A 13767-nucleotide genomic window follows, 5' to 3' on the forward strand; every position below is an offset into this window, starting at 1 on the left:
AAATTACATCGGATGTATACTGCAGATTGCGATGCGGCGCAAAGGATGATTAGCTATAAGAACACGGCGCAGTGTCTCGATCACAATTTCTCGATTTTCCCGAGGATCGGAGTGGATTAACCCTCTTGTATTACGAGAGTTTTTAAAATTATGTCGTCGACAGCCGCGCGTGTTGTACAACATAGTGTAACATCTTGTAACTTATCTTTTTGTGTAGTATACATCGACAATATAGCTGCTTATCTGTGTGTATATGTATATATATATAGGGTTGATTTATTACTTTTAACCGAGTATCGAATTGAAACTCGTTTCGAAGATGAAATATTATACCACTTGCAACACTGCATCGTTTACGTTACAATTCTTCTTGCTCGTGAAAAACCGTTTTTTATTTGTAGTTGATAGTTAATTATATAAATAACTTTTATCTAGAAAAATATTTTATCTATTTGAATCTCATATTACATATATATGATGCTTCATTAAAATCGGAATATTTAGCCTTGCGAATATTCTTTCCTTTTTAAATATCTAAGAATTATGGAATTTGAGTAAGAAAGGCGAGTCTAAACAAATTCGTATATTTTATCCATAAAATACATTTTCAGAGATATTTCGCGCGTGATTTATTCTATTGTATAAGATTAAAAAATACAACGGTTGGTGGATTAAAAAAATATGTCAGAACATTGTTTGCGGTAAGGGAAAGTCGACATTTTGCGTGCGAAAAGGCAAGACAAAGAATTTCGGCGATATATATGAGAGAAAGCTTAATGTTGCTTGACAATGAATAAGCTGTGAAATATAAAAAAGCGATGTTACTATTTGCATGTGAACTTGTACTCCGCGCACAAAGCGCAACCCTTGGACGCATCCATATTGATCGTAACGACACGATCGTCGAGTATCTTGCGGCACACCTTTACTTCAAAAGCGTTGGTAAAGAGATGAGAGAGATGTTTTCACGAAAACCGAAATCCTTTGATCGTGTTTGAGACAAGCCATTCGCGCAGTTTCGAGCGCTCGTTTCTTCGAGAGCCACTTAGCAACTTGAGGAAATACGTTCGATTTGCAATCGCTCAAACTGCCAATCCGGAAAGTCAAAACGGCTCGAAAAATTCCTTCGACAATCCCTTTCTCGCGTCAGTGATTGAATCGTCTTCTTATCGTTTGCGCTTCGCTTCACGATGTTCTTATGCTCCTACGTGGAATGCGTTTCGATCGAAAGTTTGAAATTGCGAGCAATATTTTCTAGATCGATGATAAATTATATTTGGGAGATACGTCGAGATATATTTTACATTTTAGGAAAAAAAAAAAAAATATAAAGATTATTTTATTTCGCGCGTGTGAATTTTTTTTATTATATAGCGTTAACATATTATTTTTCGGAAGAGAAATATTTTGTTAAATTATTTTAATTATTTTGTATATGCTGTAAAATTTTTTATTGTAACTTTTAATTGAAAAAGAGAAAAAGGAGAAAAAAGAGAAACAGAAACAGAGAAATTTGGTTTTGTATTGAGTATCAAAATTATCTTACAATTAGTTATATAAATATTAGATTCACGCGATTATTTTTTGACCTGTTATTTCAGATTTCAGGGAAACGATTGAATCTATATATGTAAAAAGTAGGTAACCAAAAATATGATAAACCATTAAAAATACGCGTACCAATAAAAATGATAATGAAAAATAAATAAATTAGATGATTATGCATTCTTTAGCTAAGAAATAATGGATAATTTCTGCGAATTAACACGATTCGATTTGATAATCTTTTATAATATCTCGTACAATAAAAGAATATAATCTCCTTTCCTTTCGCGCTTATTTTTATCCCCTTCTTTTTTCATATATTTTAGTCTATAATATTGTTAAGAACTAATTAGTAGGAGAAATCTATGTTTTATTAAAAAAAATTATATTAAAAATAAAGCAAGAGATTTTAAAGTAAGAGGTTTTTTTTTACATTATTTGTAGCAAATATATTGAAACGTCATGAATTTTATTTAACTGCAATTAAATCGCATAAACTACGCCTTGTTAAAATGAACAATATTCGAAATATTATATGAAAATTTAATGTCAAAAATATATAATCGGAAAAAATTAAAATATTTTAATTTTATAAGAAAAAGAATTCACGATATGTGCGCGTGCATGTATGTGTTCCGTTCGCCGTATATTTATCTATGGCTATTTACACTCATTATTACTACTATTTTTATTTATTTCCTAAAATATTTACGGCGTTAGACGCGTAACAAGGCGATTAAGCGATGCCGAGATCTCCGCAATACGGAGCTGTCTGTATTATCATTATAGATCGATCTACTCGTGCACGAAGGAGATTGCAATTCGTGATAATTCGCATCTGGTTAACGGCATAATTCATGGATTCTCCACTTCGTGTCTTCCAAGACAAACGTTAATAGCGTCTACGTACATCTAACTCCTTTGACCGCAAGTATCTAATCCGACATTGAACATGCCATTGCAATCGCATGCATTGCGTTTAATAGACTTACCATCGATGCACCAATGCAACAGTATGAGAATATAATTAATCCTCGCTGATTTCTCTCAGTAAACGCTTGAGGCTCTTGTTCAGTGTTTATGCTCAGGGCGGTTTGGAGAAATTTTTCTTTCATGTAATCCACCTTACTTAATAGAGAAAATTTAGAGACGCGCATACACAACATCTTGCAACGTATTTGTAAATTTATTTGGAACCAAATTTTGATCAACATCTCGTGTTGAAACAAAATTTGCTTTATTGTATTATTTCACCTGGTTATAGTCGATACATCATCGGGACGAATCTACTCATACATCACAGAATATTACGCTAACATTGCGACAATGTTTTGCGCTGTATGGTACGTCAATCATTATTATTCTTGATCGCTATGATTACAACCTTTACCGCTGGGGGCCCATATGTAATTAGCATACTAATTTGGAATAATATAGTGAACCTGATTATAATATAATAATTTGTGGTATATTGCTTAATACGTACTGGCGATCTATTTTACTTTGCCGAGCATTATGCTCTTTACGTGATATTCCATAATTTATTTGCCAAATTAATTGTACAATAAACACATAGAGTAATTAAATAAGCATTATCCAGATATTAGGCAATCTTGCAATTCCTAATTCTATTCAATTTGCTATTATGGTTTAACGATAATAATAGTACATTAACGATAACAATAATAGATAAAATATTCTAACAATGCATATTTTTTTATGTCATACAAATGAAAAGCTACTGACAAAAACGAATCTTAAAATCGAATTTTGTATTTCGAACAAGATAATCTCAATGAATAGTATTTGATTAAATATAGAGGCACTATTTAAAGATATTCGTCGCTTTATCTTGTCTGATAATAAAATAACAATAGAAAGATAGAAAACTATTTATATTTTTTAACTAAATAATAGATAATCAATTTTTTTATGCATACTATCTCATTGAAACCGGAATTAAAATTTTACTTCTATTTTCAATTTCAATTTTCAATGTAACATTTACTTTGATATTTTAAATAATTAGGTCACTCTTTTGAAACTATTTAATCTATAGTTATGCCGAAAGCTCTTTTTTTAAATTACGTTTGAAATTGTTTGTTTATTGCGTGTTTGAGGTCCAAAATAGAAGCTTAATTTCTATAAAGATTAAACATATCAAAATCTTTTACAAGTCATAAGTGTGAAAAAAATAAGATTGAAATAAGAGCAAAATTTTGTCTCGGGTATATACGTTTGATCGCAACAAGATTTAAACATATTTGATGAGTCACGCGGCGGATCTCTATGATCGTTTTTCAAATTTGACGCATGAAAATAATCGAAATCAATTTGTCAGTTCCTGACAGAAAATCCATCATTTTTCTTCGCGTTCGAGAAACGTTCTTTCGTGTTGTATGTTACTTTTTCGCAAACCTGCGACTTCTTTTCTTCTGATACATCATCGAGATCGTCCGGTATCGATGTGCACTTATCGGGAAAGTACACGAGTCGGGTCAACATCGAGACAATCGACGGGATCTGCTTCTTTCCATGGAATTTTTCGTTTTGCGGCACGTACGATTGATACTCGATGGCGACGCGACGGTTCACGGAGGTCATTAAGCTGAGTAGATCGCGTTTACATCCGTGAAGATCCAGCTCCTCGCAGAGCGCTTGTATGAACCAAGAGCCCACGTCCGGATTACGCCACGAGTAAAAACCTGAAAGTAACGCGCGGTTTACTCGCGGGTTGTGGGTAGTGGATTACTATCGGCTTCCGGTACGTAATGAGATACACTTCGCGAGATGCAGACGATACTTCTTCGGGGTGGCCGAGCTCTCGATAAGGTGGATGCATCAACGAATGACCCATGACCCGTATAAAGGAGAAGGAAGGGTCGTAATATGAGACAGGCGAGAAATTTAATACCTTAGAGGTAAGATATATATATATCATGTTAATTGTAAACACGAAATTAAAACGTATTGACTTTCTTTGTAAATTTCATGTTAAAATATCAAAGTGCAATTTTCAACAAAAACATCCGATTTCTTTTCCTCTCGTTTTCGCCGGAAAAAAAAATAAAATCTCGCAATGTGTGATGAATTACAATTAGACATATAGTGATATTATATATCTTGAGAATATGTACTTAGAAAGCTTTTGAAAACTTCGTATGAATTAATTGAGGTTTATAGTATCACATAGTTCGCTTCGCAGATTTGTTACGACTTTCGTGTTTGTTAACGAGTTAACCCTGTCCTAATAAAAAGTTGCGACCTTCCAAGGCAATAAGTTTAAATTAATTTCAACTTTTCGCGTATATACACGAGCAACAACATACTCTATGCTAATTGTATTGCACGAAACACAGGTATATTTTAACCTGAAATTACGAAGTTACTTCAGCGTAGCACTTAAACTTCTTAGGAAAGCCGCGTACCCTACATTTAGATTGCATCCTTAATTTAACCTTTAACCTGATGGACGCAGAATTAAATGAAGTAACATAGCAGGGATAGAAATACGATGAACATATAGAATATGATATCTCCGTCTTATTATGTAATATTTAATTAATATACGCGTAAAAAAATATTATTAAAAAATGGAAAGTAATATTTTGTTATATTAAACAATTTTTACGCTGCTTTTTCATTTATTCGATGATCTCATTTATTCGTACGTTATTTTAATCACCTGAAAATGCGAAATTGATATGCTATATCCTCTTAAATAACAGATAACGATGCAGAATCGGCACAATTATAGACTTCAAAACTTTCAGCGCGAATTTAAATCTAAACGGAATAAACGCGCGACGAATAAAATAGGTCACCAGGAATAGTAATTTTTGATAATATCGCTTACTCGCTCGCTCTTCAGATCAGCTCGCATCGCCATTGATTAGTGCTCAATGCCTATTAGTTCATGATCAGATTATTCTCTTTCTCTCCATTTGTATTACAGATAGAATTGCAACGTCCATTCCTTGATCTAGGATTATTTTGCATACACTATAGATACATACGCAAATCTTGCTGCGTCGAAAATTCTTCGAATATTCCGTCTCTTCTTTCATTATTATTCTGCTTTTAGTCAGATGAGAACTTATTATCAATTAAGCGCGTTTCAATCGATTTGATTTCCTCGCGAAAAATATCGAAAGCTACTCCAATCGCATTTCATTGATTCTTCGGTGAAAAGCGCTCTTAAATTAGTACTATATACACTATATATTATATAAACTCTGATACATCTTACGTTGTTATTATAAACTGTAATAATTGGATAGTTACAAGCAGAATTAAATATTGCAGCGAATATCGCGCAATTCGTTGTACGTGTAAAGGGAATAAGTTGCATTGTAGGATCGAAGTGTCTTATAAGAAAAAGAATAGGTAAAAACTATATTTGCATCTGCTTACCATTCGAGAATATGTAAAAGGAATCGATTTCTTGATATACCATATTCTGACAACGTGTTCTCCGTAAATGGCGTATACAACGTGCGCTAGATTCTCGCCGCAGCTATTTTCACCTTGTGAATTTTATTATTAATAGATATGAAGTAGATTCTTCTTCTCAACGCGTGAATTTAACTGGTAATTATATTTAAAATTTAAGTATCTTAAGTGGATGAAAATAGAAACCTTTTAATTAATTTTCAGATATGCAATTGGATAAGAAAATATTACTGTTCATTCAATTACAAGGATATTTTACTTTAATATTACTTAATTAAAAGTACTACTTAATTAAAAGTTTGAAAATTCTAAAAATATATATCAAGTTTCAAATTTGTTCAACCTAAAAAAAGATATAAACTTTTTATATCTTGATAATGCATCGACACGCTAATTTTTAACACAATCACTTACAAATTATAATTATCGATTACTTCGATAGTTTGCGAGAATCTTGAACGCCATGTGATGTGAAATCCAGTGTTAACTGGATGTACACGTACTCGATGATGTATTAACCGTATGTTCCTGTATAACGAAGTGTTAAATGCACATCCCCCTGTCGCTATCGGTATGTTAACTATGTCCTTATCTTCTACATGGCATATTAACGATGCCTTTAGCATCGGACCAGGTGTTATTCGCGAATTCAATATTATCTACATTATTAACAATATATCTACTTCCTGTTGGATAACACATATGGTATATGCACGCGCGCGTGTGTGTATGTATGTATGTATGTGTATATCTTGCAACTATTATCAATGAATTTATTTTTCATGAAGACGATTTTTCTGAAGCAAATTTTAAGAAATTGTTTATTGATTTGCCAAAGGTTATTAATATTTAGAAAAAGAGAGACAGATATATATTTTCACATAAATCTACTACGCAATATCAGCGCGCGTCGTTATCTGTAATAATCGTTAGACTTTGAAATAAAATTTTGATTACGTATTTTATTTACTCGCATTCAATTAATCTGGAAATTAATCGGTTAATCGGCTACACACGCCCGATTGTATTACGTTTACACGAATCGCTACATAAATCGTTATATCGGGCATACATGTGTGCTTCTGTTTTGTATCATAAACAAATTCTGTTTGTCGGGTTCGTTAATATGATAGAGAAAATATATCCGCAAATATCATTCTGTAAAATACACGCTTATCACACAAAATCTGTTTACATTTCTTAATCGATGCGAGTAGATATCACGAGCGCAGTTACCAGCAACGGAGTAAACTTTGCGGTTTATTTTCGCAAGCAAACTACTCGTGGCTATATCAAATCCGATTGCAAAGCGAAAGATTTTGATGTATAAATAGTTTTCTGTGTGTGTAACGACTCTTTTATATTTTTTATTAAATTTAATTATTGTAGATAAAATAAAGATGTTTTTCTAGCTCTTATTTATACATGTATTATCACACGACACATATAACGAAAAAGAGATATATTACATGAGAAGAATGTGTAACAAGTTTCACATTCATTTAAATGAGATACTATCGCTTTGATCAATACGGTAATTTTGGCGAACGCATTTCGCTGACAATCGACAGGTATTTTTCATTAATCCAATTTCGCGCAATTGACATGGGCGCGGTATGCTTTGTCGCTATGCGACATTCTCCGTTCAGCAACCTACTAACCTACGTTTGCTGGTTTGCCGAGTTCCCGTATTTTTTCTCATGTTCCTCTTTTTTTTTTTTTTTGCGAATTGCCGGGCTGCTGCTCGCAATAAATTCACGGAATTGCAATCGCGTAACAAAGTTCGCGCCATTCGATTCTGAATTTAGGCGAATCTCAGTCAAGAGTTTGCAATATTTCTTCTTCGTAATCTTTCGCGTATACTCATCCATATTATTAGTGCATCTGCGTCAGAATTGTAAAGCTTACGCAGTTATCGTGTTATTTGTCGAAGTTGCGTTTAAAACGATCATCTCTCGAGATCTGTACTTATTTTTGTCTAAGAACTATAACGTATATACATTGAAAAAGTGGAATTATGTATTATACATGTAATGTTATGCTTTTTGAGTCGCTGAATACAATATTAGTCTTTTTATTTGTCTAAAGTCATTGTAAAATGGTCAAAATTCATTTAACGAGATGAAATAAGCCCTTTTTAATATCCAACAAGACTAATTTCGATTTCTTTAAGACAAATTTTGATCACTTTCTCACGACTTTAGGCAAATAAAAATGTTATCATAGTATTCAGCAACTCAAGAAGCATAAGATTATACATATAATATACGTCATACTTTTTAGGTCAAAATCGATCCATCTCATTGTTTTCTCCAGTGTAGCATAAAAAGATTAAAGAAATTAAAGAAATTAAAAGAAATAATTCTTCGTGTCCGACATGGGAAAATAACGAGAAGCGCATTGAAAATATCAGCCATGAAAATGGCTTGAAATAGAGAGGATTGCAATATATTACTCTTTATAAAATATGCGATTTATGTATATTTTCTCTCTTTCTCTCTTCAAATATTATTTTTTGCATCGCATAATATTGCGTAAATACATAATTAATATTTGTGTATGGAAATAAGGTATCAGTTACAGCCAACCATTGTGACATATAAATATAAGTTAGGAATAATAATTTATTATTCCTAATTGTTATTGTAAATTTTACGGAGAATTAACGCGATATTTAATTCGTTATTGTTATTATTTTGATTGATCAGTTATTAAAATTAATATCAATTATTATTTTCATTAATATTATGCTTTACTTTCTCTTATATTTTTTATATACAAACGTATTTGCTTCGTGAAAACAAAAAAAATTAATTTTCTTTTATAGTCTATTTAAAGAGTTGTACAACTTACGTTATGATATTTTGAAATATCTTTTTCGCGTATACTTGTAATTAAGAGAAACGTGTTTTTATATAAAATTTTTTATTTTTTATTTTCTAAAAATTAAACACGACACCAATATAATAATGACTATGAAAGTAAATTCTGGATGAACTGAGAATAAGCGCGATTATCTAGCCTAAAAAATATTTTTGTTTCCACAAAAAAATGCCGATATTTGTTTCGTATCGCTATCTCAGATAGCTCATCACGATAGTTCATTTTCATTTAAATGCGCTTTTATTTCCGGTAATGACTATAATAATAATAATAATAAATGCAGTAATAAATTGTCGATATCGATATATATACCATTTTATATCTCAGTGTAATGTTTTAAAAAAAAACCTGGCATTTCTTTTCCATCGAAACGTATATCATAAATATGCTCGTGGTGCAATTCGTGATTTATTTTGATTTATTGCACGATGTTCTCTATATATTTTATATAGCAATTGCTGCGTGATTTCGCGGACGCAATCGCTGAGAAATTTCATTGTTTCAGATATATCAAGAATTTATTTTTTGTAGAGTCACTTGTAGTTTTGTATCTTAAATCTATATAGTTCTCTTTTCTTTTAATACAAAAATATTCGAAAACAAATAAAAAGAAAGATCGTAGTTTCACACGGTATTACATATGTTTTATTTCAACTCGAACTCTTTAATATAGCGTGAACATACAATAATTTAAAATTTTTTACATGTTAACAATTTTGAGTTAAGAATTTTTTTAAATTTGAAGAGAGAAAGAGAGATTATTTTTGAAGCTTTATTATATATTGAAATAATGTTCGCGCGCGCGATATTATTTTCGTGAAGAAAACTCGATTCTACATAATGATAATGAAACAGGGAAATCTTAAATAAAATTTTAAAAAGGGATTATTGTAATCATATTTGTGGATTACATATACATATATGGTACACATACATACACAATTGGATGTAGTTTGATTCTCTGGTAGTATTACGCGCATGTATCGATTTATCAGCTAATTGATTGACGTTCTCACACTGGAGAACGTCGCGTTGTTGTGCTATCGACGTACACCACTGTTAACACAAATTCTCGCACTCCATTAACAACTGCAGGTCAAATGTTTACGCGCAAGCGGAAATCGCGTGAAAATATACGCGTTGCGTTATGCCGTTATATTTATCCATACTCGTGTAACAATTCGCGTTTCGAAGCTTTTTTGGCATTTGATTTCGAATATAGTTGTCTTGAATTTTGTTTAAATCTGAAGTTATTTTTCTTTTTATACTATATTATAAATCTTGAGAATTTGTATGTGGAAATCCCGGATTTGCGTTCGACAAATTATAGACTATGTGGAGCGACAATCAAACATGCTATGGGGGAGGGAAGAGCGCACAATAATTGGTATAATAATTGGAAATTTCAAAGTGCAGCTGGCTCATATCGGATTGGCATTGAGTTGCAAATAATATTGGTTTACATTCATTAACGAGTTTTAGTCGGAGGGGCGGAAAGGGATGGATGCCAGGAAGCGCAGTGCAATTGAGAAGTTGATTATATAGATTACCCATCATGCGTCTACGTTCGCATAATCTGTGTTATTCAGAAATAAGCAGCTTATGACGCTACAGAAACCCATAGAAACGAACGTGTACAAGAAGAACCGCTTAACTTGCATTCGCCATATCCGTTTATTGTTTAGTAATCGAGTATACATCTCGTTAATATACTTGATACGCTCGACGGAGTATGAAAACTGGGTTGAAACACGTTTCAATGCAATTATCGCCCAGGATTTCTAAAGCTTCCAGCCGTTTCGGAAACGCATCGCAACGAATATAAAGCGCGATAAGAAATACAGACGTGAGGACAATATGTAACAGACATAAAATATATCTTCGCAATGTAACGCATCAAATTTAAAAATAGAAATCTGAGCCTCAACAAAAATTTAATCATTGGTTCTCATAATTTTTTATATTTGGACATTAAAATTCAATTATTTGAATCTTGGACACTTTTATACTTTTTTTGCGAGAAATTGTTAATACTTTCTAATAAAGGTGATAGACTTTTAAAACAAGATTCCGTCAGAAGATTTCTTTGTTAGTTCTAATCACGAATTTGACAGGCTAAATTATTTTCTGTCCTATACGTATACGAATTTAACGGAACTGTTTGATTTATCGTAAATATATCCCTGCGAATGTAGGTCTGTGTTACGCATGCTAACGATGGTTATCTAAAGCTTGAAATCCGAGTAAACATTCTCATTAGCGAGTACCTTATCACATGCGAGGCTATTCGTTATTTGTATACCATCATTTAAGCGGTAATCATTGCGCTCTTTTCAATCGCGGTGTACTCTTGATTATGCAATACCATCGAGAGATACTTCCATTTGATTCCAACTGATTCGTACGAAGAATCAATTATTTTGCAACAAGAATAGCTATTATAAAATGTTAACGATTAAATTTAATTAATTATTGCCTAATCTCTGTAGCTTTTGCTTATTCTGAGAAATTTTTATACAATATTTGTATTTTAATGTTATTTTTTTTAAACTTCTCCTATTTTGATAAATTAAATGAAAAATCATGTCGGATAAAATGCAGGCGGCAACCAGATTATCCATACGCGGATAATCAAGAGTACTGTCATATATCCGACATTCCTATAACTCTGCGTCACACTATTCTCATAGAAGCCCTTTCATTCAGATTCCTTGCATTATCTCTCCGGCCGTCTCGAATAAAGGGGCTTACGAGCGCACTTGTACGCGACAACATCTAGCTTGCGAGTACCTACAGTGTGATTCAGAATGATCGCCTTAACATTTGGATACATGTAAATAAATGAATAAGAAAGCCATGTAAAAAAAGAGGACATTTAAAAAAATAATACGGTACGAATAATTCTTCAAAAATTCTAAGTAGATTGAAAATTACTTCAAACTTTGATCCCAATCAAAAGTTATTTTGATACCACCTGTACACTCTTGTATTCATATATTACATACATATACGTACCGTCATAAGTGGAATACGCAACCATGATATCCGCATAGGTGGGAATGCTGTATATGGTTCTCTTGCTGTCCGTCTCATGAATAATTTTCACCCCTTTGTCCAGTTGCGACCCGCGGCATGCCTGCGGGAAAGAATAAACACGCGCGTGAGCGACGATACTAGATTTTTCCCGGCGCGTAAAAGATGCATAGGATTCGTGACCGTGCTACATTTCCTTCGCGAGAACGCACCGCGATTTGTTTAAAACGCTTCAAAGGTTTTTTTTGCGTAACCGATTTGGAGCATTATTGAAACATTGCCAAAACGTGCGAAATGTGCAAAACCTTGCGCTGTAGCCGCGATGAACAAATCCATATTCAAGAGATTCTGAATGCGTTTTAACGCTCTTTTCCAAAACTTATTTTAATTAAATCGAATAGTTGTTTATACGCTTAATTATACGCTAAAATTCTTGTAATATCACAAATCAATATGCTAACCGTTATCAGCTTATTCATATACATTTATGTAAATATAAAATATGATTATTATAATTGTTTAACTTTTCCCGATATTTATCCGGTAATATTCAATTTATGTATAATTATAAATATAATTAGTAAACATGTAGAAACATAAAAAATTTCTAGATTTATTGATTTTACGATTTTTGAGTCCAATATATGTTTTCTCTCTATCTCTATCATACTGCAACGCAACATTAATTAATCCTAATCCGCGCAATTAATTTTTATAATGTACATGGACAAATGTTGCCAATGAAAGCTGTGATTTTTGTTTCTGCATACATAATATTCAAACATAAATTCAGTGATAGACTTGTATCTGATTATTTTACATTGCAGATTTAATTCATTGTACACATATTCTCATATTATTATGTATAATTAATAATTAATAATTCATGCTACTATTTATGAAAATCAAGTAATATTTTTAAATAACTAGATCCAATGGATGCTCGTTTGCCTCGATAAGGCTGGAAGGAATTATTTCCACTTTTATAGGGAAAATCATTTGATCATTAAAAGATCATTTGATACATTAAAAGGTTAAATGTTTAATGGCCAACAAGAACGTCGCGCTACGATCGTTTTTCGAAACCGGTAGTAAAACATACTAGACAATTACACGCAGATCTATCGATGTTTAGAGCGTTGTTAACGATAGATGAGAGCGAAGACTTGAGCGGAAGAGCGGCAAGAAATATATGGGGTCCACTTACTTGAGGCTACACACGTGGCTGCACGCAGCTTTCAATGGACCAGAAATTGGCGTCGATTTCGATACAACGCGGCCAAAATTTGCATCCGATCAATTTACGTCGGTTGCAAATCACGATAACCTCGCGTTCATAATTTGCATGATAAAATTTTACACGAATATCGAATATATCATTATATGTGTGACTAATCTTCTTCATTAAATATAACAGCCTTTACATAGACATAAATTAATAAAGTGTTTGGATATTACAAGAGAACGCGTATCTTTTTTTTTCTTTTTGCATTTTAGACAATCGATTCGATATTTTCACACGATTCTCTAACAGATGCACGATCGAGTTGTGTGATATTATTATCTCTTTGGACTTTCGTATCTTTTTTCGTCGCCTTTGAAAACGCGAGATTAAATTACTAATCATATCGATCGTTACGAACGCTAACTTTATCGTACTCGTTTATCTTTGTCGCACTTTATCTTCGAGATCACCGATTCCCTGACTCTATTTGAGACGAAAGCGGTAATTTCGAAAGGGTATCTGGCTGGTTGACTGGCTTTTCCCGGTCCTTTATCTTTCGTGGAGAGTAAATTACAATCGTTGTCGGAATAGTTGCTATCTCTGCGATTGCTCGATATATCGATTGGAGA

The 13767-nt window shown here is 32.5% G+C and overlaps 2 protein-coding genes across 12 annotated transcripts in view; one reads left to right on the forward strand and one right to left on the reverse strand.

Annotated features, from left to right (window-relative positions):
* The window catches only part of LOC138938492 (alkaline phosphatase), a 159173-nt gene that overhangs the window by 73243 nt on the left and 72163 nt on the right, over positions 1–13767 (forward strand). The window lies entirely within an intron of this gene.
* LOC138938493 (caspase-1-like) overlaps positions 3250–13767 on the reverse strand; it is a 45579-nt gene continuing 35061 nt past the window's right edge. For all 3 annotated transcript variants that reach the window (XM_070305510.1, XM_070305511.1, XM_070305512.1), the window contains 2 exons: positions 11896–12016; positions 3250–4250 (listed from right to left, as the gene is read on the reverse strand). In XM_070305510.1, the coding sequence (XP_070161611.1) occupies positions 3883–4250; positions 11896–12016 (489 nt within the window). In that variant the 3' untranslated portion in view covers positions 3250–3882. The remainder of the gene's footprint in view (positions 4251–11895; positions 12017–13767) is intronic.

This window comes from Polyergus mexicanus, unplaced genomic scaffold (assembly GCF_030449975.1).
Source record: "Polyergus mexicanus isolate NDT 795.1 unplaced genomic scaffold, iyPolMexi1.0 SCAF_13, whole genome shotgun sequence".
Taxonomy (NCBI): domain Eukaryota; kingdom Metazoa; phylum Arthropoda; class Insecta; order Hymenoptera; family Formicidae; genus Polyergus; species Polyergus mexicanus.